The 24599-nt window shown below is 28.0% G+C and overlaps 5 protein-coding genes across 8 annotated transcripts in view; 1 reads left to right on the top strand and 4 right to left on the bottom strand.

Annotated features, from left to right (window-relative positions):
• Positions 1-2229: 2229 nt before the first annotated feature.
• On the bottom strand, positions 2230-7461 carry LOC122632288 (zinc finger protein 585B-like). Its single transcript, XM_043818923.1, has 3 exons — positions 7132-7461; positions 6384-6767; positions 2230-6220 (listed from the first exon to the last, which is right to left on the bottom strand). Exons 1-3 carry the CDS (start codon positions 7270-7272, stop codon positions 4616-4618), a joined length of 2130 nt encoding a protein of 709 aa, XP_043674858.1. The 5' UTR covers positions 7273-7461; the 3' UTR covers positions 2230-4615.
• Positions 7462-8139: 678 nt separating this feature from the next.
• LOC122632219 (39S ribosomal protein L38, mitochondrial) lies at positions 8140-10064 on the top strand. Its single transcript, XM_043818784.1, has 6 exons — positions 8140-8435; positions 8497-8649; positions 8799-9129; positions 9226-9384; positions 9465-9601; positions 9704-10064. Exons 1-6 carry the CDS (start codon positions 8306-8308, stop codon positions 9997-9999), a joined length of 1206 nt encoding a protein of 401 aa, XP_043674719.1. The 5' UTR covers positions 8140-8305; the 3' UTR covers positions 10000-10064.
• Positions 10065-10069: 5 nt separating this feature from the next.
• LOC122632216 lies at positions 10070-13521 on the bottom strand. The gene is made up of 10 exons (XM_043818778.1): positions 13295-13521; positions 12924-13123; positions 12409-12513; positions 12157-12315; positions 11744-11992; positions 11377-11516; positions 11086-11232; positions 10696-10964; positions 10417-10587; positions 10070-10338 (listed from the first exon to the last, which is right to left on the bottom strand). Exons 1-10 carry the CDS (start codon positions 13392-13394, stop codon positions 10235-10237), a joined length of 1644 nt encoding a protein of 547 aa, XP_043674713.1. The 5' UTR covers positions 13395-13521; the 3' UTR covers positions 10070-10234.
• A 129-nt stretch (positions 13522-13650) lies between these two features.
• Positions 13651-16606, bottom strand: LOC122632217 (retinoid-inducible serine carboxypeptidase-like). The gene is made up of 9 exons (XM_043818779.1): positions 16479-16606; positions 16094-16323; positions 15737-15967; positions 15512-15622; positions 15195-15426; positions 14834-14998; positions 14436-14513; positions 14177-14331; positions 13651-13785 (listed from the first exon to the last, which is right to left on the bottom strand). Exons 1-9 carry the CDS (start codon positions 16534-16536, stop codon positions 13723-13725), a joined length of 1323 nt encoding a protein of 440 aa, XP_043674714.1. The 5' UTR covers positions 16537-16606; the 3' UTR covers positions 13651-13722.
• Positions 16607-18102: 1496 nt separating this feature from the next.
• The window catches only part of LOC122632218 (GTP-binding protein GEM), a 36889-nt gene continuing 30392 nt past the window's right edge, over positions 18103-24599 (bottom strand). For all 4 annotated transcript variants that reach the window (XM_043818781.1, XM_043818780.1, XM_043818783.1 and 1 more), the window contains exons 5-7: positions 23337-23419; positions 22471-22654; positions 18103-21875 (exon numbers count right to left, since the gene is read on the bottom strand). In XM_043818781.1, the coding sequence (XP_043674716.1) occupies positions 21580-21875; positions 22471-22654; positions 23337-23419 (563 nt within the window). In that variant the 3' untranslated portion in view covers positions 18103-21579. The remainder of the gene's footprint in view (positions 21876-22470; positions 22655-23336; positions 23420-24599) is intronic.

Genomic DNA, 24599 nt, shown 5'->3' with positions numbered 1-24599 from the left:
GTGTCGGTTTATGTACTACCGAGTAGTATGGTTTGCTATCCGTAAGCGTGGACTGATCCTCCTCCAGTTAGTTGCCTACAATCTCGGTGAGTGCGTAAAACGTCGCGAATGCGAATTTAGAGTAGAGTCACCGTTATTCTAACACTCACGGGAGTATTCGGGCGCGATTAAAAGTCCTACCGGGGACTTCGTTTTATAGAACGTTATTTGATCACGCCGGTCACGCGAATTTTAAAGTAGAGTCCCCGTTAGTCCGCGGGTCCCCAAATGCAGCAACCTCCAAGTGGTGGGACCTGGGTCGGTAGTACTTGCGACTTATTACAATCTATTTTTAAATTATATCAAAAATCTATAACTAAATTATAAATATAATTTAGTTAGAACGCAAGTACTACCGGGCGAATGGCTGCATATTTCAATGTTTTTCGAAAATCTCTTTTCTATCTAATATCAATTATACATTAGATTAATTACATTTTAAATTGTTAGTTACATCTTGACGTATTAATAAATTGAATATATAATAATTCTATATTAATTTTTTAAGAAAACGCACAGAAAACTTTTCTATCGTTGTCGTCGTTCCAATTTATTCTTATTCACTTTTATTAATTATTATCTATAATAATTCTCTTAAATTCTTCTTTGCTTCATTCTTTAACCATTGCTATAATGGTTAAAGACTAAATTCTCCAAGTGCAACGCTCAAAAAAAAATTAAAAATAGAAGCTTATATATTTTATGAACTATTCTAGCCTGTGGGTGCTCAATGGATCGAAAGAATCCATCGATCGTACTCATTTATACAGAAACGTTTACTCAAATGCCAAAGCGGATACTGTAACTAAACGATGAATCTATTATTAGCACTTCGCATTTAAAAAAAATATAAAGCATCGGAAGAAACTGTTATATAATACATTTTATGGTCTTACTGTTTTATAGAACCATTTTTAGTTTGTATCTTTAGTACATTTACTTTACTATTTAAATGTATAACAAATTATATGTTCTTGAAGCAACCACGAGAGTGCAAAGTGTTAATATGCTTAATACTAAGTATCCAATATTTTCCAAAATTTTTGTTAATTCGAAAGTAATAAATCTTTAAATAAATGCAAAGACTTGTAACTGTTTGATACTGTTAGATTATATATCTCGCAATGTAGAACATCAGCAAAATATGAAAAAAATAAAATAAAATAAAATAAACACAGACGTTCTAAGTAACTATAAAATTTACCGAAACTTTGCGTAATATCCAGAGACGTAGGTTTTCACTTGTAAGTGAAAATTACAAAACACAAAAAAATGAATACTACTTGTACTACACGTGCAACTTGTCGCCAGTGTTTACATCAGAAATTCTTCCGACAATTTTTGTTTAATTTTGATGATCAAAGACTTGTTCGAAAGATACAAATTGTTTTACACTGAATCATTATTTCCAATTTTCAAATCAGCCAAGACTTTTGGGCGAAAATTATTTATTTTTTAGATATGATTTTTGCAGAAAAATATAATATTTTTCAAATATCTGAAGAGATAATCTTCTGTAAAAAAAAACCTTTATCTTTGGAATGAACCCTTGATCACCAAAATCGAACAAAAAATGCGATCATGAAAATTTATAGCGTAAATCCTTGCAAAAGCATAGGAAGAGAATCGATTTAAACACGAACACATTGATACTAAGGAAGTAAACTAGCACAGGGAAGCGAAGATTGTAATTACGTCATTCGAAATCAAAAATGGTGCCAGCATACTCCAGCACTATCTCGCGATAAAAAAGAACACTAAGTGAACCAACTAATACCATTGGTCAGTTATACATGAGATGTATATAATACACACACACATACATATGATGCGTGATATATAGAATTTTTTTTTGTTCTTTTGCATATGTAAAATTTGAAACAATTTCATGCATTTAAGGAAAATTATAATAAAAATTTTTTATTCGTATTAAACAACGATCTATGTTTTTTCTATATAAATCAATCAAAATCGAAAATCATGGTCAGTATATAATACACAGCTATATTAGGTATTAATAAATTTACTTTATACTCAAATAATTCCTTTTATTTATCATTTTTATCGAATATATTTTGGAATATATTTTATGTTGTTTTTACTACATATGTATTACCATTACATAATATGCATATATATATATATATATATATATAGTAAAAACAATATAAAGTATCAATCAAATATATATATATTTGAATACTTACATATTTATTAATAATAGAGAATAAACATTGAATATTACTGATCACCAACTAAGCACAATACATTTGTACATTGCAATATTTGTTGTTATTGTTATGTAATAAATCAATTCATGAAGGATAAAAAACGGCCGTTGATTTCTTTACAATTCTGATAGTAATAAATGTTAACAAAAGGTGTTAAAACTTGATGATATCAATTTTTAATGTATAAATTCTTTTGGTAATAGAATACCAAAAGAATTTATAAAGAGAAGAAATGTTGCCTTGCCGTTAAAAATTTATGTTTCATCTATGAAGACACATTGATGTAATAATTGAAACAATTGTCTTTTATTAGTAATAAAATAATGGCAAAGCTCAGTCTTTGGTTTATAATAGCTGAAACCACATATACACATATCTATTCTGTACAATTTGGTATTAAGTGAAAATGAATTTTTGTACTATAGAAGATTTTGTAAAAATTTGGATGCATTTAAAATTTATCATTTTACTTTAAGATATATAAAATACAAAAAGAGATGCAAAAATGCAAACAGAAAATAATCATTTTCGCGTAAGCTTACATTGTTGAAAATCATCCTTAATAAATCAAGATTATTACCAACGCTTTCGGCACAACAAAAATTGAACTGCACAGATAGTATGCACACTATGTGCTTTATTATTTTACAAGTATAAAGTCTAGTATAAAGAAAATATGGCGAAGTAAATGGTGACATCTTGTTTATACACAGAATCTTATATTTTTGAGAGAAATGTAGTATTCTTATGTAATTAAAAACTGCAGTAAACCTCTTTACTTTACAGTTTTATGGGGTCTATCCCCTATTTCATGATTATAAATGCAAGGCTACTTTAACATATGTAAATAAAAATAACTGGTTTGATTAATGAGCTAATTTTGTTGTTCACTAAATGCGACCTAAAAAATAAAGATACATTACTATTTTTTTTTTTTTTTCTTTTGGTCAGTAGCAGATTAAACCCTTACTAAAGTTTTTATAATCACGTGATTTATCCATCCTTTTTTTACATACTCACATGAACTTTACATATACTCATTGTTCTAATTTGTGCTCTTATCCTTACATTTTCATTTGCACTCAATATATTGCGAAAATGAAAGATTAACATAACTTTTCTACATACACAGTGTGTTATATAGAATCTATATGAGACAGAGTGGTCACATGAAATGACTAACAATATCTCTTAACAAGAAATCATTAATACAGGGAATTGATGATATTTTAATTCTGGGCCCTGTTCTCATTTCTATTATACTAATAAAACATTATTTATCTCTATTTTATACATGTATAAATTTCTTTGGTCTTCTTTTTCTTGTTCAATACTCTCTAAATTTTCATATAAACATATCTTCCCCTAACTGTCATGGATTGTTACAATCACTGATTCGAATAGGGCTGCTTTATGTGATTCTGATAATTGACGTGTAATATATGCGAGGCGTATTATGAACTGGAATCCAAAATAAAATTTCTATGGATTCATATAAAATTATTAATAATCGATCTTTCTATCGTTATGAAAGTAAATATGAGCCTGTGAGTATTTTGATACATCTATTTGACAACTGATAATTAGACTAATGTTTTCATATAAATAAAATAGAGCGGTATCTTTTTATATCTGCATTAGTATTGATTTTTTAAAAGTTTGATCCTTCCTTTTTGGTATTGGCACATTTATATTCAGTATACATCTGTTGTTAATTTAATATATATTATTGTGTGCAATTTTTCTTTTTTAATTATATTATAAATGATATTAAACATGTTTAATTTTTATTATATGTTTATCAAAGTTTGAAGATGGTAGGTAATAAATATAATCCAAATTAGATGTTGAAACAACCTCATGACCATCATATCTTTGATCATTTCAGATAATATTTTGTTTTCCTTATTTTTAATTGAACTGTCTACCTACCAAAGGTATCAATCTGTATCAAAGGTATGCATGTGTGTGAGTGTGTGTAGTATGTTATTCATAAATAATACTTTGCTCACAGAATATACGCGTACATATAGGTATATACATATTACTTCATATAGAAAGCTCTTATGAAGTCTACCTTTTGACTTACAAATGAATAGCAAATTAGTTAAAACTTTGACTTTAGAGTCATTATACGCGATCGTCAAAGCGTTAACTTATTAAAAATAATAACTTTGCTCTTAGTTATGATTGTTCATATCAAAGTACAAAAAATTTATAATCAAGAGCAAAATAAAATAACAAAACATTCGAGCGCGTCATAGAATTTCTCTTACCTATACAACTACAATCTTATGGTTATTACCATTTGGCAAGAGAACGTAGTAGACACGCTTCCCCTTGTCTCATTGAAATTCTTGTATATTATTATGGTATTGACTATTATTAAATGAACCATTAGTCTGTTCACTTCTTTCAACAACATTTTGTATTTCCACTGTAGGTCCATTACTTGATTGACCATTATTGTCATTTATATTTCCTGATGTAGCAACGTTGTTCCCCACAACATTAATGCTGTTTATAGTATTATTTGATTGTTGCGATTGTTGTTGGTGATGCCTGCTTAAAGTAATCTGTGCAGAGTTATTATTCTTTCTATGTCTATATTTGTGCGCAGTGAGATACTGTTTTACAGAAAATGCTTTGTGACACATGTCGCATTTATATGGCAAAGGATCATGACAACCACCGTCTGTAATAATTGGTGCATGTGTTGATAAATGCATCACATAATAATGTTTCACCATAAAAGATTTTCCACAAGTTTCACAAATATAGGGACCTGTTACACCATGCGTTTTTCGATGTTTGTGAAGGTTGTCTTTCCGTGAAAAGCTTTTGCCGCACAATTCACATTCATGCATTTTTTGACCCGTATGTGATACAGAATGTCTAACCAAATGTTCCTTACGACTAAAAGCTTTGGCACATGTTGTGCATACGTATGGACGTTCTCCAGTGTGTAGCTTTCGATGTTGAAATAAGTGTTCTTTTCTTTTGAAAGGCTTTCCACAAACATCACAATTAAAAGAATTTCCATTAACTTGTATAGATTCTTCTTTCACTATGATATCTGGTCCTCCATTTATCAGTGTACAAGTATGATTATTTATTTGACTTAGGGATGAAAAATTTTTACTGCAATTACGGCACGTGGTACTCCTAGTAGATTGTGATATAACCTGAGGATTAACGGTAATTAAAGGTGTCTGTTCAGTGCCTGATCTGATTCTGAGAAATTCTGATATTTGTCCAATCGAAGTGCGAGACATTACATCTTCAGTAGTACTTTTTGTAAAATCTTTGAAATCTTTTCCTTCATCTTGAACAGGTTGATTGGGTAAAGACGTTTCTTTAAATCCTAAACTCAAAAATACCTCTGGAGCAGCCTGTACTGTCGTATAGTTTTGACAAGGAGATGCATTCTCCTCTTTTTGGGTATCAGGTTGAACTTTTTGTATAATTTGTTGATTCTGTTCTGCTTCCGTATCTGTTTTAAGTATAATATTATTATTTTGTTGAACGACTTGAGTTGAAGGTTCCTGTTTCACAATAAATTCCTGTTGTGTAGCAATTTGCACTTGTTGTTTGTCTATTTGTTGAAGTCTTTGCTGTCTCTGCAAATGCTGTATCTGCTGAGTTATCTGTGACTGTCCTTGTTGTTGATGATTTAGCTGAGTCTGATTTTGTTGTGTTATTTGAGTAGATTGAGTTAATTGTTGTGAAATTTGTCTTTGAGGTTGTCCTTGTTGTACCACTTGATTATGATTTTGTATTTGGTTTGAAGCTTGAATTTGAGGTGACTGAGCTTGTGATTCACTAATTTCATTTTGTGTTTCGTTCGATCTTTGAGGCGATACCCGTTGAGATGTTTGCTGTTGACAACTGTAGTGAGTCTCCGCTGTAGCTTCTACAACTGCAGTTGACATATCACCATTTGATTGCATCTAAGTAAAATGGAAAGCAATTCTTTTTAAAAGTTATAAACCTAAAGATTATTCCAATAATAATATATATAATTGTACTATAAATATATCTATGATACACAAAATATATAAGAAAGAAATTTAATTGAAGTCCATTTAATTAATTACTCCGTTTGAAACAAACCTGCATGGCACATTTATATTGCTGTACCCTAGATTGGACACCACTGATAATTTGTATATTTGACGCATTAATATTGCTAACAACAACAGGTTGTTGATGTTGTCCATGTTGTTCATTTGTTAGCACTTGATTTCCTGCGTTTGATAATACTTTCTCCACGGATTTTAAACCCTCAGCGTCTGGAGTCGAAGGTCTTTCCTTTTCAATGTTTTTTACATACACTTTACCTTCTTTTAAAAAATCCTCAGAAAAGCGCAGCGAAGTGAAATAAGACTCGAGCATACCCTCTGCACTAACAACAGTTTCTCGGAACTCAATGAAATTTTCCAACTTCCTGACACACTCGTGGCAGACGATTTTAGGTAATGAATCCTCTTCTAAAACCTTGAAGTTCACACGAATATGGATTGTCTTAATATATTGAAAAACCTTATATGCTTCTCTATGCGCAACTTCATTAAGTAGAATTTACAGAGAATTTCATGGAATTTAGGCATACTTAAGAATTTCTTATAAACTTCTTTATTGTATATATTCTTATTTTATTTATTTATATATTTATTTATTTTTATTATTATTATTATTATTATTATTATTATTATTATTATTATTACTTTTTTTTTCTAGCAGTGGACAGAATTATATAGTAATTTATAATTTCTATCAGTGCTTGCTGTAGTCTAAAAACAGAGCAACTTTGATACCGCGAAGAACAAGTCCATTTCATGTCAAAAGCATGTTTCCTCACCTGAATGGGTAAACATGTTTGAATTTTTGTTTGAAGTTGTCGCCTACGACCTTCATCGCGAAATATATTCATTTTATTGCCTTCGCTGCTGGTACACAATCTGCACAGCTCGTAGTAATTCACTTTCCGATATCCAGACATTGCTTTCCCGCGGAAAACGAGATGTCGCAATCGGTAAAAAATTGCGAAAAGTTTTATTCGCGACTAAACGCGTGCGAAACATCAATCACCGTTGTTTCGGCACTTTCAGTATCGTCACTTTTTATATATAAAATAAGATTCCTTCGTATCGCATTTCTACGACATCGTTGGTTGTATCAGTAGCCATTTGTAGACTGCGCTCTGCTAACAATTATTCATTAACCCGCCAAAAATTCAAACTCGAAAACTTTAAACTTCAATTTCGATATAAATTTCTATCTAAACGTCGTTCTAATGACATTAGGATTTTACTTAGAAATTCGTAATACATTATGATAATTCGTAATATAATAATTGTTTTCTATCTATTGTAACGAATACGTTTATTTTATTGCATCCTTATATCCATTACGTGCGAATAAGAAATATTAAAGTATACAAATTATATTATTACCCATTCCGATAAACACCAAGCATCATTATCATAAATTTTAATGATCAGATAAAATAAGGTAATTCGGATTATTATAAAGTAATAAATTCGAGTGAGAGTATCGTATAAAGATAAAAAAAATATAATATTTTTTTATTATATTTTTTTTTGTTTATCAATAGAATCGTTTTCATTACTACAAAATAAATAATGATTATATATATATATATATATGTATATATATTTTTTTAAACACGTTGAACAGTTTCTTTTATTTCAAAAAAAAAGAAAAAGAAAAAGAAATAAAAGAAAATATTGGTACTAAAATTCATTAGACGAGTTTTCGAGTTTTTCTTATATGGCTTTATAATTTTATTATATAATTTAGAGAAGAACGTTAGATTTGTTACACTTATCATACACGATAAATAAATATAACATATGTAAAAAAGTTAAATTTTTTATATTCATATATATTACATACACATGAAAAAATATCTATAGGAAAATATATGTATAGGAAGAGTAGCAGATATTGTTCCGTAGAGAAATCATTATTGAGGTTAGAATATTTTCTTTTTCGTAAATTAAGAGAGAGGCATGGCGCGAAGGATTTTTCATTCTTTTTCCACTGATTTATTACATATTAATGGTCAACAAGTTCGATATGGTCATGTTATACGTGGAAGATCCCCAATGAATGCTCGTACATTAGAAGAACGACTGCAAGGTAAATATTATATATTAACGTATTTCATTACTTTGGTATATTTGACAGAATTTGTTTTTAGTGGCAAAGCGAAGAGAACTCTATTTAAAAAATCAAGTTAATATTGGTTTACCATTACCTAAAATACCTACAACGGTAATAAAAGAATGGAATAAGGAAATGAAAGATAATAAAATAAATCCTGAGTTAGAAAAAATATCACGTAAACTGCAAAGTAAGTGTGTTAAATATAATTATTCAATATAATTTATTGATTAATACATCAATCAATTATCTGTAAAGATGAGATTTTTCAAGTGAATATCATTATAATCTTTTTTCTTTCTTTCTTTTCTTTTCTTCTTTTTTTTTTTTTTTTGGTAGTAAATATCGATTTACAGAAAATACGTGAGATTTGGTGGCAAACGCACGGGCCGGAACATGTTTATAAAATTGCAGAACATTATGGAATATATCAACATTTGTATAAAGATGCATTTTTTTATCCGGTTATAAAATTACAAATAGATTATGATTTTGGATCTGAGGATACACTTGCTAGAGTATATAACGGAAATGTAATTAAACCGAGTGAAGCAAAAAACCAACCTAGCATCAAATATGATGCTAATTCAGATACATTATGGACTTTATTAATGACTACACCAGATGGAAACTTTACTAAAACCGATAATGAATATTGCCATTGGTTTATGTAAGTTTCTAGAAAATTTATGTTTTATATATTATAGTTATTTTCTATATCGTATTTCTAAGAATAAAATTCTTGATAGATTATATTTGATTACAGTGGAAATATACCTGGAAATGACATAGCGAAAGGGGAACAATTAATTGATTACTTAAGACCAATACCGCCTAAAGGTATTGGTTACTGTAGATATATATTTGTATTATATAAACAAGATAAACGTATTGATTATACAAAATATAAAAAAGAACAGCCTTGGTAAAGAAATGATTTGTAATATATTAAATTTGAGATAAATGTTTTCAATGGATTACTTCATTATTTATGATATGTTTCAGTCTGAGCTTATCGGAACGCGACTGGAACACATTGGAGTTCTATAGAGAACATCAAGATTATATAACGCCAGCAGGATTAGCATTTTTCCAATCGGATTGGGATCAATCTCTTTCTAATTTTTATCATTTTAATTTAGGTATGTATTAATATTTGACATATATATATGTATTACCTATATAAGTTATTTATATATATATATATATATATATTAATTAAAAAATTTAATATATATTTTTAGAAACAAAAGAACCAGTATTTGAGTACGATTTTCCAAAACCATATATAAAAAAACAGGAATGGTTCCCATTAAAACGAGCTTTTAATTTATATTTAGATAGGTACCGGGATCCTAAAGAAATAAATAAGGAATTTTTATTGAAGAAACTGAAAAAGGTTCATCCTTTCAAAGAACCAGAACCACCATTAAAATATCCAAATGCTCATGCTTTTGAAATTCCTGTACCTACTTGGTTGAGAGTAGAAAGAAGAAAAGAAAGGCTAGGTTGGGGACGTATAAATAATATTGAAGAATAATATCTATAATTAATATTTTTTTGTTATAATATATAACAATATAATATAATAATAATTGTAATATAAATAATAATTATTATTATATTTGTTTATAATTAAAATATATTTATTAAAATATATGTGCGTGTAGAAAATTTCGATTTACCGAACGTAGATAAATTTCTGCTACGTTATATATACATTAAGACAGTTTTTTAATAAGATAAATAAAAAATGAAATTTTCATACCAATACATTAGTCAAGTTTCAAATTAGCTTCTACCACTTTTCTACTTTGATTCTTTACATCACTTCGCGTTAATACGTTTGGATCTACGATTTCATGTTCGACGATCAGAGCTGAAATAACAATCATTACAACATTTACTTTTTAATTATCTAATTTATGTATATATATATGTATGTGTGTGACCAAACTTTTATCTGGCTCTAATACGTCCTTCCCAAATTTGAGATTAGAGATATAATCAGCGACATAAGTTTGATACAATTGTCTCGCTCTCTCATTCTTCTCTTTATCGAGTTCGAAATTGCTCATTCCGAGAAGGATACCCATTAATTGAGTAACTTCTGCCAATAATGCTACGACTAAAAGAATATATATATATATATATGTACATATATTAATATGAATTTTCATATATAAAATAGAATTTTCTAAAACTACGAATAACTCGAATAACATAAATTAATAACCATCTGTATCTATTTTCTCTAGGACAGGTTCAACCGTTTCGTCAATCTCAAATTCTTCAGTAGTGGCAAGTTTTGCTTGTTTTTTGGTAGTTACTTGTAATATCCCTTTAAGCTGTTTAATACAAATAAGCATAAGTAGCATATTTTGTAAAGTTGCTGTTATCTTAATCGATAATTCACCATGAGATCTTCTTTGATCTTTATATTCGATAATACGTTTTTTTTGAGTTTCAATCTCTTCTAACATAACTTTTTTATCTATTCTATATCTAGATAAGAAGATAAGAGATCATTTATTTGATTGATATACTTGCAATCATGATTTTTTGTTTTGTCTTTTTTTTTTTTTTTTTTTTTACTATTGTAAAATGATTAATAATGTCTACATACTGTGTTGTCGTAGTTACCATCGTATGTTCGAGATTTTCAAGAACGGCAAGAGCTTCTTCCTTTTTAGATAAAAGATCATCGCGTTCTTTTATATTATAATTAAATTGATTGATCAAACGTGTCTTCTGTCTCATTTGTTCTTCGAGTCTAATGTAATGATTGAAGTGAATTGTTTTTTTATTTTCTTTATGTTTGTTTGTTTCTTTTTTTTTTTTTTTAATCATTGTTACATTAATAGTATTGCATCCTCATCACACATTTGCGTATTAATACATTATTTTTTAAACATACCTTGGGAACAATTCGTTATAACTTCTAACTAAAACGTTCTCCTTCAATATGTCACAAATCTCTTCCAAACGTTTAAGTTGGTTTTCCAATTGAACGTTTTCGTCATTACCGATACTTTTTCTGGCAAAAATAGTGTCGCTCTGTAAATGCGGTGTTTATATTTATATTTGCCTTATAGTATCTAATTAATCTCTCTTTAAATAAGAAAAAATGTAATAATGTCTTAATATGATCGCATTCTTATCTAGTTAACAATTTAATTTTGTGTGCTGCAGTTCGAAATTAAAAAAAAAAAAAAAAAAAAGAAAGGAATGAAAAAACATTTTTTAAATAAAAAATTAAGACAAAAAAAAGAACGAATAGTTACCTCTATTCGTACTAAAGATTTCGCATACTCCCAAAGATCGGCAACGCGTTCACGTGTAATAATTAAAGTACGTTCTCTTTCTTTCATATTTTTCAGAACGTCAATAGTCATTAATTTATATTTTTGTTTCAAATCATCCACATTTTCTGCCACCAATTGTCCCATTATCGTTGTCTTTACTATCACTTTACATTGATCCTTTTTATCATCTTTGATAGCTTTAAGAAGTGCATCGAAATATATTGCATCCTGTATATATATGTGTACATGTGTATATATATACCAATATATATGTATGTATGTATATATATATATATATATATATATATATATATATATATATAGGGTGAGAATGAAATAGCAATAAAAAATCTTTAACGAGATAAGTAAAAATATCAAACAAATAAACGTACATTTTTCAAAATGTTAATTATCGTTAAATATGTAACTCCAATAGATTTAACACCATTTTCTTTAGATGTTGATCGTTGCAAATATGCCACCAAACGTTGAACGAAACAGTCCGTTTGTACTTCCTTATTTTCCTCTTCCATTAGCAAACATTTTTCAAGCTTTTTCAATGGATAAGAAAAAAAATATTTGTTTAAATATTTTAATAGGAACGTACGTATTTTTATTTTATTAAAAATATGGCGCGATCATACTTGTAAATCGAAAAATTTCTTAGCTAATTTCTCCTTTTCGTAACGTAATTTATCCAATTGTCGACGATATAATTCGCTGTTTTGATAAATTCGATTATGAAGCTCCTACAATATTTCAAGTTTTAAATATTTTCATGTCTCTCAAAAAGTTTATATTCTACCTGTAGAACAGCGATGGCGATTAAAAGGTTCAACTAAAAGTTATGTAAATTATTAAGAAAAAAAATGTGGAGATTTCTAAGAATTTTTACGAGACACGATCAAGATTTTGCAATTATTTATTAGATTAATAGAATATTGTTATTTATCTATATTTCATTTTTAATAAAATTTCAAAGTGTGCGGGTAAAATTGATTCACCATTAAAAAAGTTTCTCCATCGCTGTGTTCTAGAAATTGGTAGTAATAATAATAGTATAATAATAAAAATAATAATAATAATAATAATAATAGTAGTAGACTTTTAGCTACACAATGTTCTAGATACAAAAAAGAAAATTGATAAATGAAATTACATCTGAGTCGAGTTGACCAAAAGCCAAATGAAAGTTATCGTATCGTTGTAATATCGGTATAAGACGAACTTTATTTCCAGTAACAATTTGAGTGACGATATCACGATACTCTCGTACATCCGTTTGCAGTGATTTCAAATTTTTAAATACTCTTTGCTTCAATTTAGTCAATTCCGATGCACGAATCTTTTTATCTCGAGCTGTGATAAAAGATGAAAAAAAAAATATATATATATATATATTTTATGATAATTCTTTTTTCTTTCCCTTTTCTTTTTTTTTTTTTTTCTTTCAAACGTAATAATAAAAAAAATGTTCATTTATCCTTTTTATTCGTTAAAATTAATTAATTAATAAATTAATTAATTAACCGTATAACTTGAGAACTCCGCGATACTGATTTATTTTATCTCTGGTGGTCCATCGTTCATCCAACATTTTATGAATTTTAATCTGTTTTGAGGTTAACATTTTTGCAAATTTTTTTTACACCACAAATTTCTTCCCTCAATGACACGTATATAAATTAGGTATATAAATATAAGTTTGTGTGTAGATGTGTATTGCTGTTGATTTATCGATTTCCCGTGGAAAGCACGATAAAAATTCAATCGGTCAGTTGATTCTGTCAGATCGAATAACATTGAATTAATTTTGTTATTTCGCTTTCGATAATCGATTATATAAATATTTAAATAAATAGAGTGATGTGTTTATATACGAGGTGTACTCTTTAATAATATTTTTATTAGAGCGACTTAATGAGATCATTCATAATATTAAACAAAAATTATTAACATCATGTATTTTCTGTTAAATCTTTTAATATAATTGCCATGGCTGCAGGATTGTCTTTCGGTACCTAAAATTTATCATACATTGAAAACTTTCTATTAATTTTCTATTAATATACGATACAATGAGCCAGTGATTATGACAGTGATCTAAGTCATTTGAAAAATTAATATAAATGTTTAGTCGCACATTATTGTCCAGATTTTTTTCAATCGCATAAAAGAGAATTATTTTTCTCTCCGTTTGTTGTCCTTTTGTCAAAAATAAACGCACGTACTTATTCCTACTTTTTTTTGTGCTCGTCATTATAGAAAAAGTAATTATTATTTCAAAGTTAATTTATAATTTTAATTAATAATTTTGATTTCGATAGGAAAAGTATATACGACTTATTAGAACAACTTTCATATAATCACTCGTTCATGTATTGAAAATAAATTATTATAAAAAATGCGTACCATGTGTCCTGCCCTATTGACCCAGTACATTCCAAAATTATTATATCTTTTAGAATAACCTTCGATAATGTTACCAGAAACTAATGAATGCCTGTTAGAGTTAGCCCAATAATTAGTATTTTTCCATTTCAATGTTTCGACCCAAAGTACCGTGCCTAAAAAATTTTGTCAACGTCATTTGAGTATTCGTTCTGTTCACGTAAAAAAAAAAAAGAAAGAAAATAAAATTAAATAAATGACGTATATATTAAATTCATGCCTGGTGTATCAACGATGAGATCCATGTGTCCGGTATAGACGAACACATTGAGGTCAGTTTCGTTCAGCAAAAGTTCCACTATAAAATACGATAACGTTTTGTCTATACATATAGATTTTACACATAACAGTGAGAAACATTTTAATCTTATTCGACGAAGATAAATATCTACTTTAGCTTGTCGATATTTAATTTACTCTCATGCGGTTAAACGAACATTTTATCTCGAAGCACTAGGCGTATCAAAATTAATCAGTACATACTTTATACGTTAGCAAGATAATAACTAGTATCACACCTGAGAGAAATTATCGGACAGAGTCTGATCTCTTGAAGGAGGAAAAAAATAATAATATTCACATATGTTATATTTTTTTTTTTTTATAACTAGGAGATACCTTTGTCAACTACTGGTTTCATGAAATCCTCACGTAACATATAGAACACGTTATTGCTTTGACGACCATGATAATTTTTAATACCAAGTGCCTCTCTTACCGGTCCATTCATCAGTTCTCCTAAACTTCTACTATCTCGATAAGCCAAACCCTGATATATTGTGTCTGTAATATAATCACATTATTATTATCATTACTATCGTTAAATTGCAAAGATAGTTTCGTAGTATGTTAACCAAACTAAAGTTAATTACTTTATCAAAAATTTGAATTTTTCTTCTTTTTATTTTTAAATCGATCAAAGAAAATCATTATGTATATATATATATATATATACATATCATGGAAAAAATATAATTACCTTTATCAATATGAATTGGCGACTTTTTTCCAAGATTTCGGGAACGTAAGTTGAAAGGAGACAATTTCGTTAGAATGTTATAGAAATCGATATTATCCGCAACTTGTAGAATTACGTTTTCCGTATTACTCCATAAAGTTGTTGCCTTTAACCATTCGCCGTTATTAACGGCATCTCTCGTTGCTTTAGCTGATTTATCAATATTTTTATAACCGTTCGAATCGATCATACCCTAATGAAATATGAAATATTTTTATAGAACATGGCATCGATCGATTATACGATCATCAGAAAATTTATCTTATAAAAAGTATTACCGTGTTAAGTAAAAATGGTGCCCAAGTCATGACAGAATCGATGGGAGATATCCAAGCGTCGCCAAGACCAACTCCTTTTAAATTACTTTTAATAGTACCTGCTTTTTCTGCCTATGAATTTGAAATATATTTTATTTATATAATATATATATATATATATGTATATATACATATATAAAATTATTTATATGAGAAAAAAAAAATAGACAGTCAAAAACGTCACACCTTGTACCAAACAAGAGCAAATTCAGCTCCCATTTTTCCACCATAGGATTCAGTTAAGATATAAGTAGGAACATTAGAAAATGTAGGTAATTCCTTTAAAAAACCTCTCATACATTCGACGAGATCAAGCGCAATTTGTTCGTTCGTTTTAGCATATGCTATTGGTTTTTCAACGTAGCTGAAGCCAGTACCAACTGGATTGTCAATGAACAATACATTGTAATCTTTAACCTGTTAGAAAATATTTTTTTTTTTCCAACTATATTATCAATGGTATTTTTATATTTTATTATTACGTAGGGAAATGTTCGTGAAAGTAGAAAAAAAGGGAAAAGAAAAAAGAGAAAAAATTGCTACCCATGTATAATTCCTCGTTTTTAAATTTATATCGAGTGGACCAAGTTCCTCGAAGTTTCCATAAGATGTCGAGGATCCACCAGGACCACCTTGTAACCATATCAGTAAGGGTTTTTCATAATATGATTCAACATTTGCTGTGGTGTAATAAAGCCACCAAAACATATGTGAATATTGTCTAACAGTCACATGTCCCCAATCTTGTTCACCTGGACCGAAACCTTTTTTTCCTGATATAAAAATTGTTATCCATATCAGTTGTATCTTTTGTTCTGTTTTTGTTTTTTGATTATTTATTTATTTTTATTGTTATTGATTTTTTTATTTCCACATATATATATATAATAATAATAATAATAAAAATATTATATTCTCGAATTCTTACCGAGACTTCCGGAAAGAAGGCACGACACAATGAAAATAGTTAACGTTGAATAATGCATCTTCACAAATTAGGATTTACGGGAATACTGAATGCACAGATTTTCATCATTGTATTTAATATACTGTCTTATCAATACATCAGACAGATTAGATACGATTCTATATACGATTTTTATGATAAAGTATATATATATATATGTATGTTTATACTTTTATAAATAAATCGATATCATGATTTTCGTTATAAATATACAGAGATGCAATTCATATATAATATATAGTAAATATTAATATAATATATATTATATTAATATAATAATAATAATAATAATAATAATAATAATAATAATAATAATATATTTCCTTCTATTACGAATTTCATGATATCAGGTTATTTATATAGTATAGATTTATTTTTTTTTCAATATAATCGACGCACTTTGTCTTTACATATATACATATACATATACATATATATATATATATATATATATATATATATATATATTTAATAGATGTTCCAGATCCTGCTTCAATCAACGTTTCGATATATTACCAATATACTGTGATATTGAAGAAAAACAATAGATTATATATATATATATATATATATATATATATATATATATATAAGACGTTTCTGCTTTTATATTCTCTCTCTCTCTCTCTCTCTCTCTCTCTCTCTCTCTCTCTCTCTATCTATCTCTATTTTTATTTCTATCTCTCTAACATAACTATTGTCCTCGATGTAAGTATTTACTTTACTCATAGTTATAATTTCTTATTTTAAAATTGTATTAAAATATTGTATCTTTAATAATATTTTATTACGATGAAGTACATACATATGTGATTCAATCTCAAATTTTATCTCTTGCCAACTTTCACGTTCTTTTTTTCTTTTTTTTTCAAATCTTCCTACACCATACGGATACATAGATATAGAAAAAAAAAAAATATATCAAAATAACAGTAAAACTTTGAATCGTCTCATTTTTTTTATTATTGCTTTAATACAATAATCCCCAGATAGAGAAGAATTAAAGCCATACTTATTTTTTTTTTTGGTCCTTGTTTTTAATAATACCTTCAGCAATTAATTCATGAGACAATATAACACATTTGATTAAATAATACATATATATATATATATATATATTTATATAATTATATATATGTATATAATTTGATTAATAATATATTCGAATAATTAGGAATATTTTTTCTTTCTTTCTTTTGTTTGCTTTTTTTTTTTATTATTAATAGAGATTATATTATACCATAAATTACATGCACAATGAATAGAGTTGCTTTGGATTTTTCCATATATATATATATATAAATATATATGTCGTTTCATTTTATTTCTTCTTAATCGTTTCTCTTTTCTGTTCTTACTTTTCTTGCTCTCTCTCTCTCTCTTTTTTTTTTTTTTTATTTAAATTATTATTAACCAAGAAGAATTGGCAGTAGTTTTACGTGACGCATTATTTCGAAAGCAGACACAATAATATTAATAATGTAAAAATCATCAAACCTGGTAGAAGGATCATTATGAGGTTTTTCTTCTTTTTTTCTTTCTTTTCTTTTTCATTTCAGAAAAAGGGAATAATAAGGGGGATAGATTTGATGTGGTGACCTTTATTCGACGATTTTATATATGCGTATACGTATATTCCTGTAAGTTTACATGAACAATCGTATATAAGAGACGCATTAAGATGTATAATGTGGATATCTTTAGATTCCAACATTAAACGGACTCTAGAGGTTCGTGAAATCTTATTTTAAAATTTATTACGTACCATTACATGTCCGTAAATAATATAGGATCATGCTATTACGATAACGGGTTTAATTTGAAGACCAACCAAGAGTATAGAATCAACATTAATAAAATATACAAATTTTAATTATGTTTATACCCTTGCAATATATTTCCTGTGGGATCACTTAGAATTATCTTAGATTACAAAAATACATAAAGGCACTTGATAAGAATTTTTAGTTTTTTTCTTTTTTTTTTTTTTAGTGTTTTTTGTTTTTTTTTATTATTATTATTATTATGATTACTTTTTTGTTTATTTAATTATTTATTTCTGTTTTATTTTATTTGTTCATCGATAATAGGTTCTCCCTCTCAATCATTCTTTCTTTTTTTCTAATCATGCAAAACACACGACTAATGCGATAGATCATTTGCCTCTCTTAATACGATCAAATCCGACGTATAGAGAGATGAAAAAGGTTTTACGATAGTTTTATGCGATCAGACAGATAGAGATAACAGATGCAATTCTTCTTTGCTTTCTGATCTATTTTTTTTTTTTTTTTCTTTTTTTTAGCACCGATCTCCTCAATATACTTATGACTAGATAAACACATTCGACAAATAATGTGTGACACGATTATTATTATTATTATTATTATTATTATTATTATTATTATTATTATTATTAATATTATTATTGTTGTTATTATTATTATTGTTAATATTATTATTATTAATGTTTTCTTTGACTTCTGTTTTGTTTTTAACTACAGGAACAATAAAAAATATCACCTCATGATATAAAAACATAAATAAAATACATATATTATATATATATGTATATGTACGCGTGTGTGTATGTGTACAGGGTGGAACAAGAACTTTGATAACCTTCAATATATCCCTTCTTTTTAAAGATATAAAGGACGTAACTAATTTTTCTGTTAAAGTAATAATTTCTTTTGTAGGTAGACGCTTAAAGGATTTGCGAAGGTCAACTAAATTTTTTTAAATGGGATTGTATGTTTTTAATCACACTGGTCAATGTAACTTGACATTCTTTATAAAAAAGTATTAACCTAAGTATGCAGAAAAATTATTAGTTTAGAAGATATTTTACAATTACGAAAGAAAGGAAAAAAATTTAATTTAGAAAAATTATTGGCAAAATTGATTTTATTATAACGATATTATTGCAATATTTAAATAAATAAAGCATAAGTTACGCTTGAAAACGGTCTTTGTATCATGTTTCTACGATTTTTTGTTCCGAAGATATCGCCTTCGAAAGTTTTCATTCATAATTCGTATAGTACAGCTGATCGTAGTAATAATAGTAGTAGTATAGTAGGGCCGCGTAAATTCTCGGAATTTATATAGGTTAGTGTGTCACCGAGCCAACTTGAATGAAATTATATAGGTCAGTAGGTTAATCTAAACGACTTTCACTTATATGGAAATATCTCCGAAACTAAAAGACATAGAGATTTGAATCAAACGCCATTTTAAACGGTAGGATTTTCTCTATTTTTTAACAATATTTTTAATAATTAATTAACAATTTGTTATAAACAATTTCCATAACAAATTCTTACGAACGTAATTTGTCTTATTTTGGCAAAAAATAAATTTATATTACGATTGATTTTATAAAATTATATTAATTAACGAATATTTAATAAACAATTTCTTTTTTCTATCAAGGAAACAATATTTCTTTTTTACATTTTTAATGACAAAGTTTTTCAATTGTATTGGGAATATCTTCGGAACTAAAAGTCGTATATATTTGAATCAAATATTATTTCAAAGGGCACGATTTTATCTACTTTTTTTTAAGTATATCGTTAACAATTAATTAACAATTTGTTATAAGCAATTTTGATAAACAAATTCTTACCAACAAAATTCATCTTACATTGCCAAAAAATAAATTTGTGTTGCGATTGCTTTTATAAAATTACATTAATTAATAAATATTTAATAGACAATTTATTTTTTTTATCGAAAAGAAAAAACAATTGTTTTTTTACATTTTTAATAACCAAGTTTTTCAGTTGCACGGGAATATCTCCAGAAATAGAAGTCGTAGTAAATTGAAATACAGGATAAGCAGAAAGAAACTGAGAGATTTAAGATGATCGAAGTTATTGCCCTGCCTTGTGTGTATATATACATACATAGATACATACACACACACACACACACACACACACACACACATTATATATATTACACAAGAGTCAATTTTGCTCAAATCCAAGAAGTATTAAAGTTGCAAATACAAATCGTTTTTATACGGTCTTGCTCATATTACAAAGAATATGAAAGAACAGCAACACGATATTTTGAAATATATACTTTCAACATAACAGCATTCGCATCTTTTAATAGAAACATTATATATATATATATATATATATATAATATTTACTACTTAAAAAAAAAAATTTATTCGATATCGTATTGTATAGGAAGCTATGTAAATTTATGTGGCTCGCTAATTGTATGCCCTGGTCCAACTTCTGACTTTTCCATATATATCCGTCCTTATATCAATTTGATCCATATATTTATTTATTTATTTATTTATTTATTTATTCATTTATTTTTTTTTGGTCGATACTGAATCGTTAGTTTTATCATTGAAGATCGAAATCTTCGAACGAGAAAAACTACGTTTCGTAATGCAGCTTATATCCTAAAAAATTCTTAATTATATATATATATATATCTATATACATATATATATATGTGTGTATATATGTATAGAATATATATGTATATACATATATAATAAACACGGAACACGTTGATAGTGATTAACCAGAAGATTATTTTCATATTTAACGTCAGATAATGCTCGCGAAATGATTAGTTTAATCAACAAAATTAATTTCTCGCGAAAGAGAGGGAAAGATAGAGAGAGAGAGAGAGAGAGAGAGAGAGAGAGAAAGAGAGAGAGAAAGAGAGAGTAATCGTGATTCTCGTTTGATCAAGAAGAAAAAATCAACAAAAAAAAAACGCTAATTTGAAATTAATTAGATTGGCACTTGGATATCGCCGCTTGATATAATAATAATATAAAAATGTATCTCTTTTGGTTGTTATCAGCGATATATTATTTTTCTTTTTCCTCTTTTTCCTTTTCTGTATCCTTTACTCGCAACAGCGTTCTTTATATTCCTTTGTAACGCTCTTGTTGTAAAATATTATGCAACATGTTTAATATTATATCGACCGAGAGAACAGAGAGACAGTTCTCCCATCTTCCCCCGTCCTTCCCTTCCTTCCCCCATCTCGAATAAAGTCTATTCCTCCTTTTACCGATCTACAATACGTGAAGATCTTCGCAGTTCTTGAATTTACTATCTTCTCTTCTGAAGAGTGAATTTAACATTTGTTTAGCCTTCATACTAGCTCGTACCACAACTCCAGACTTATTGTACCAATGACCGCCTCCCTCGCTCGCCGTATTACCACCACTTTGATTTTCCAATTGGCCTTGATCAATTTTTAGCCGTATTTGTTTCAATATTCCGACCAATAATTCGTCGACGTTGTGTTTTATACCAACCGACACCTCGATGAACTTCGCACGATATCTACATGCCTTATCCTTGCCGTCTGTTAAAAAGAAGTTAAGAAATTAAAGTGAGAAAAATAAATCAGATTTAATGGATATGTTTATATAAATGGAAAGGATGAGAAACGATGGATATTGGCGGAGGTTGAGCAAAATTTTCTAAACGACTTTAATAACCGATTGTTATCCTTCTTCGGATCTTCTTTTGGACGATAGAATTTTCTTTTTTGTCTTTTCCCTACTTTCTCGGATGATGAAACTACAAGTTTAATTACAAGTTGGATAATTCTCGAAAAACATGTAATTGCTTTTTGGGATTACTTAGGAACCTTTAGGAACTTTTGGATCGTTCCTCTTTTCATTACTTCACTTATCTGAAGAAGGTGATTTTTGGCTTATACCGTATTAATATTAATTAAGTGGATTAATCGGTTGATAATTGATTGAATGTTCAAGAACGGCTTTTGTTCTTTATTTCGCTTACTTTTAAATTATTCATATTATGTTAACGAAATGGAAAGAGATTCTATAGATGTATATACAGTGAGAGAGAGAGAGAGAGAGAGAGAGAGAGAGAGAGAGAGAGAGAGAGAGAAATAGGTATTGTTTGATATATTTTCTCTTTCTTTTACAAACCTGAATATGGAACGACTCGAGAACGAGCTAGGTCAACCTTATTGCCCACTAAAATGACTGGTTTACCGAGGTCCTGATCACGTAGGTAAGCCAAATATTGTTCTGCCCTTTGAAAGGATGCCTTGTCGATTACCGAATACATCACTACGAAAGCATCTGGAGGTGGTATCTTCTCTAATTCCGTCTGAAATCAATCAAAAAGAAATATCCAATGCATTTACTTAACACACATACACGCACTTGTTGAAATTGTATATATTTAGTGTGCTGCGTTGTAGATGTATAATACGTTGTAATTATTAAAATATAAGTATTGTGTAAATATTTTATTGTAGTACGGTGTTTTACATCACAAGAAAGTTAATTAGGTAATTTCAACAATTAATTAGATATTCCTTCTCGACTTTTTTCAGAACAAATAATTGTTTTTCTTTTCGTATCGAAAAAAAAAAAGAGAAAAAAAGAAGAAGAAGTTCCTAAGCCTCGTAGTTTTATAATCGGAAAAGAAAAAAGAAAGAAAGAAATTAGTCTTGAAAGCGAGTAATTGATTTTAATCTAATCGCTTAGTGACTTTTGATTCCTATCTTGTATCTTTTATCGTTGTTTAATTTTGATATTATCGATCTGAATAATTTTTAATAGTTCAACATTGATTCTAACTTTTTTTTTTTTTTTTTTTTTTTTTTTTTTTTTTTTTTTTTTTTTTTTTTTTTTTTTTTTTAAATTAATAACACACGTGCCGGCTTTAACGAAGGATTATGAAAAATTCTGTTCTTTTTATTCGGAACATTTTAATTTAATTTCTTCTTTCAAAAAAAAAAAAAAAAAAAAAAAAAATAAAAATATATATATATATATTCTCTTACCTTTGGATTGGGGATATTTAAAAATATCAATTCGCTTTCTTCTCCATCAAGTTTCACAAAAACGGATTGTTCGCTCGGCATATCTGTAAAAAAGACCAAAGGAGGATAAATTCACTGCTAAATGAGAAACAAAGGATTCAACGAAGAGAGATGGAGAGAAAGAGAGATAGATAGAGAGAGAGAGAAAGAGAGAGAGAGAGAGAGAGAGAGAGAGAGAGAGAAAAAATCTTGAAAGGAAAAACACAGTGACTTTACTTTAATTTACTCTCTCATTTATTTTTATACTACTACAGTGATTCGAGGTTGATGATGGATCGTTTCTTTTTTTTTTATATTCTTTGTTTATCGTTGCTTTTTTAATAATTAAGAGTACGCTAGAATTTTCGTTAATTAAATCGAAACACGTTTGATAAGACGATAAAAAATCTATTGCAGTATGTATGTTAATCACGCGCGCGTGTGTATCCGTGTGTGTGTGTGTGTGTGCTATGCAATCGAATGAATTTCCTCGATAGCGAAAAATTTGCGTTTCAGCATATTGAAAATTTTTTATTTTCAGTTGTAATGTAACTTAAAATAACATCGAGCGTGTGTATTCATGATTCAATTTATTTTGATATCCTCTACATTATTATTATATTATTATTATTATTATTATCACATTGAATATATATATATATATTATATTTAATATTATTTAATATTATAAATACTTTATTTATTGTCGATTAGAAATTATTAAATTTCCGTTTATGACCTTTATTAAATTATAAAAATCATGATTATCATTACGTGGATTACCCTATACGTATATAGATATAGATGATTGAATGCATGTTTCGATAGAGGAAGAAAAAGACAGAGAAATAAGAAAAAATGAATCAATTAGACGATTACTCGGGTCAATCTCTTTCGAAGACATCATCCTTTTGTTGAATTGCTATTGTATATCTTGGCTGAAGACTTACACAGCTACGGTTGCCAGAAAACTGAGGTTAACGTTCACCGGTAGTCAGTAAGCTTGCAGGAGCTTTTACTATCATAAAGGCAGACGCTTTTAGCACAACGTTTAGTCGTTCGCAATATTCCTCTCTTTATTTCTCTCTCTCTCTCTCTCTCTCTTTATTTCTCTCTCTCTCTCTCTCTCTCTCTCTCTCTCTCTCACTTGTAAAATGACGATATTAATATAAGTGAGTTCGTTAAAAGAAAAACGAAAGAGCAAATTATGCCAATTAAATCAACTGATGCGTATACATACGAACA

The sequence above is a fragment of the Vespula pensylvanica genome, chromosome 10, assembly GCF_014466175.1.
Source record: "Vespula pensylvanica isolate Volc-1 chromosome 10, ASM1446617v1, whole genome shotgun sequence".
Lineage (NCBI taxonomy): Eukaryota > Metazoa > Arthropoda > Insecta > Hymenoptera > Vespidae > Vespula > Vespula pensylvanica.
This window is presented reverse-complemented; position numbering and strand designations above follow the sequence as displayed.

What these genes read in the sequence shown, in the direction of transcription:
- LOC122632288 (XM_043818923.1), bottom strand. Translation starts at nt 7,272, where the DNA reads ATGTCTGGATATCGGAAAGTGAATTACTACGAGCTGTGCAGATTGTGT. An exon ending in AAACATGTTTACCCATTCAG is followed by an intron (nt 6,768 to 7,131) that starts GTGAGGAAACAT and finishes GTGAACTTCAAG; the next exon opens with GTTTTAGAAGAGGATTCATT. An exon ending in AATATAAATGTGCCATGCAG is followed by an intron (nt 6,221 to 6,383) that starts GTTTGTTTCAAA and finishes CATTTTACTTAG; the next exon opens with ATGCAATCAAATGGTGATAT.
- LOC122632219 (XM_043818784.1), top strand. Translation starts at nt 8,306, where the DNA reads ATGGCGCGAAGGATTTTTCATTCTTTTTCCACTGATTTATTACATATT. An exon ending in ATTAGAAGAACGACTGCAAG is followed by an intron (nt 8,436 to 8,496) that starts GTAAATATTATA and finishes ATTTGTTTTTAG; the next exon opens with TGGCAAAGCGAAGAGAACTC. An exon ending in TTTTTATCATTTTAATTTAG is followed by an intron (nt 9,602 to 9,703) that starts GTATGTATTAAT and finishes ATATATTTTTAG; the next exon opens with AAACAAAAGAACCAGTATTT.
- LOC122632216 (XM_043818778.1), bottom strand. Translation starts at nt 13,394, where the DNA reads ATGTTAACCTCAAAACAGATTAAAATTCATAAAATGTTGGATGAACGA. An exon ending in AGAGAAAATAGATACAGATG is followed by an intron (nt 10,588 to 10,695) that starts GTTATTAATTTA and finishes ATATTCTTTTAG; the next exon opens with TCGTAGCATTATTGGCAGAA. An exon ending in CGTATTAGAGCCAGATAAAA is followed by an intron (nt 10,339 to 10,416) that starts GTTTGGTCACAC and finishes TTGTTATTTCAG; the next exon opens with CTCTGATCGTCGAACATGAA.
- LOC122632217 (XM_043818779.1), bottom strand. Translation starts at nt 16,536, where the DNA reads ATGCATTATTCAACGTTAACTATTTTCATTGTGTCGTGCCTTCTTTCC. An exon ending in GAAACCAGTAGTTGACAAAG is followed by an intron (nt 14,514 to 14,833) that starts GTATCTCCTAGT and finishes CGTATTTTATAG; the next exon opens with TGGAACTTTTGCTGAACGAA. An exon ending in TCAATAGGGCAGGACACATG is followed by an intron (nt 13,786 to 14,176) that starts GTACGCATTTTT and finishes GATAAATTTTAG; the next exon opens with GTACCGAAAGACAATCCTGC.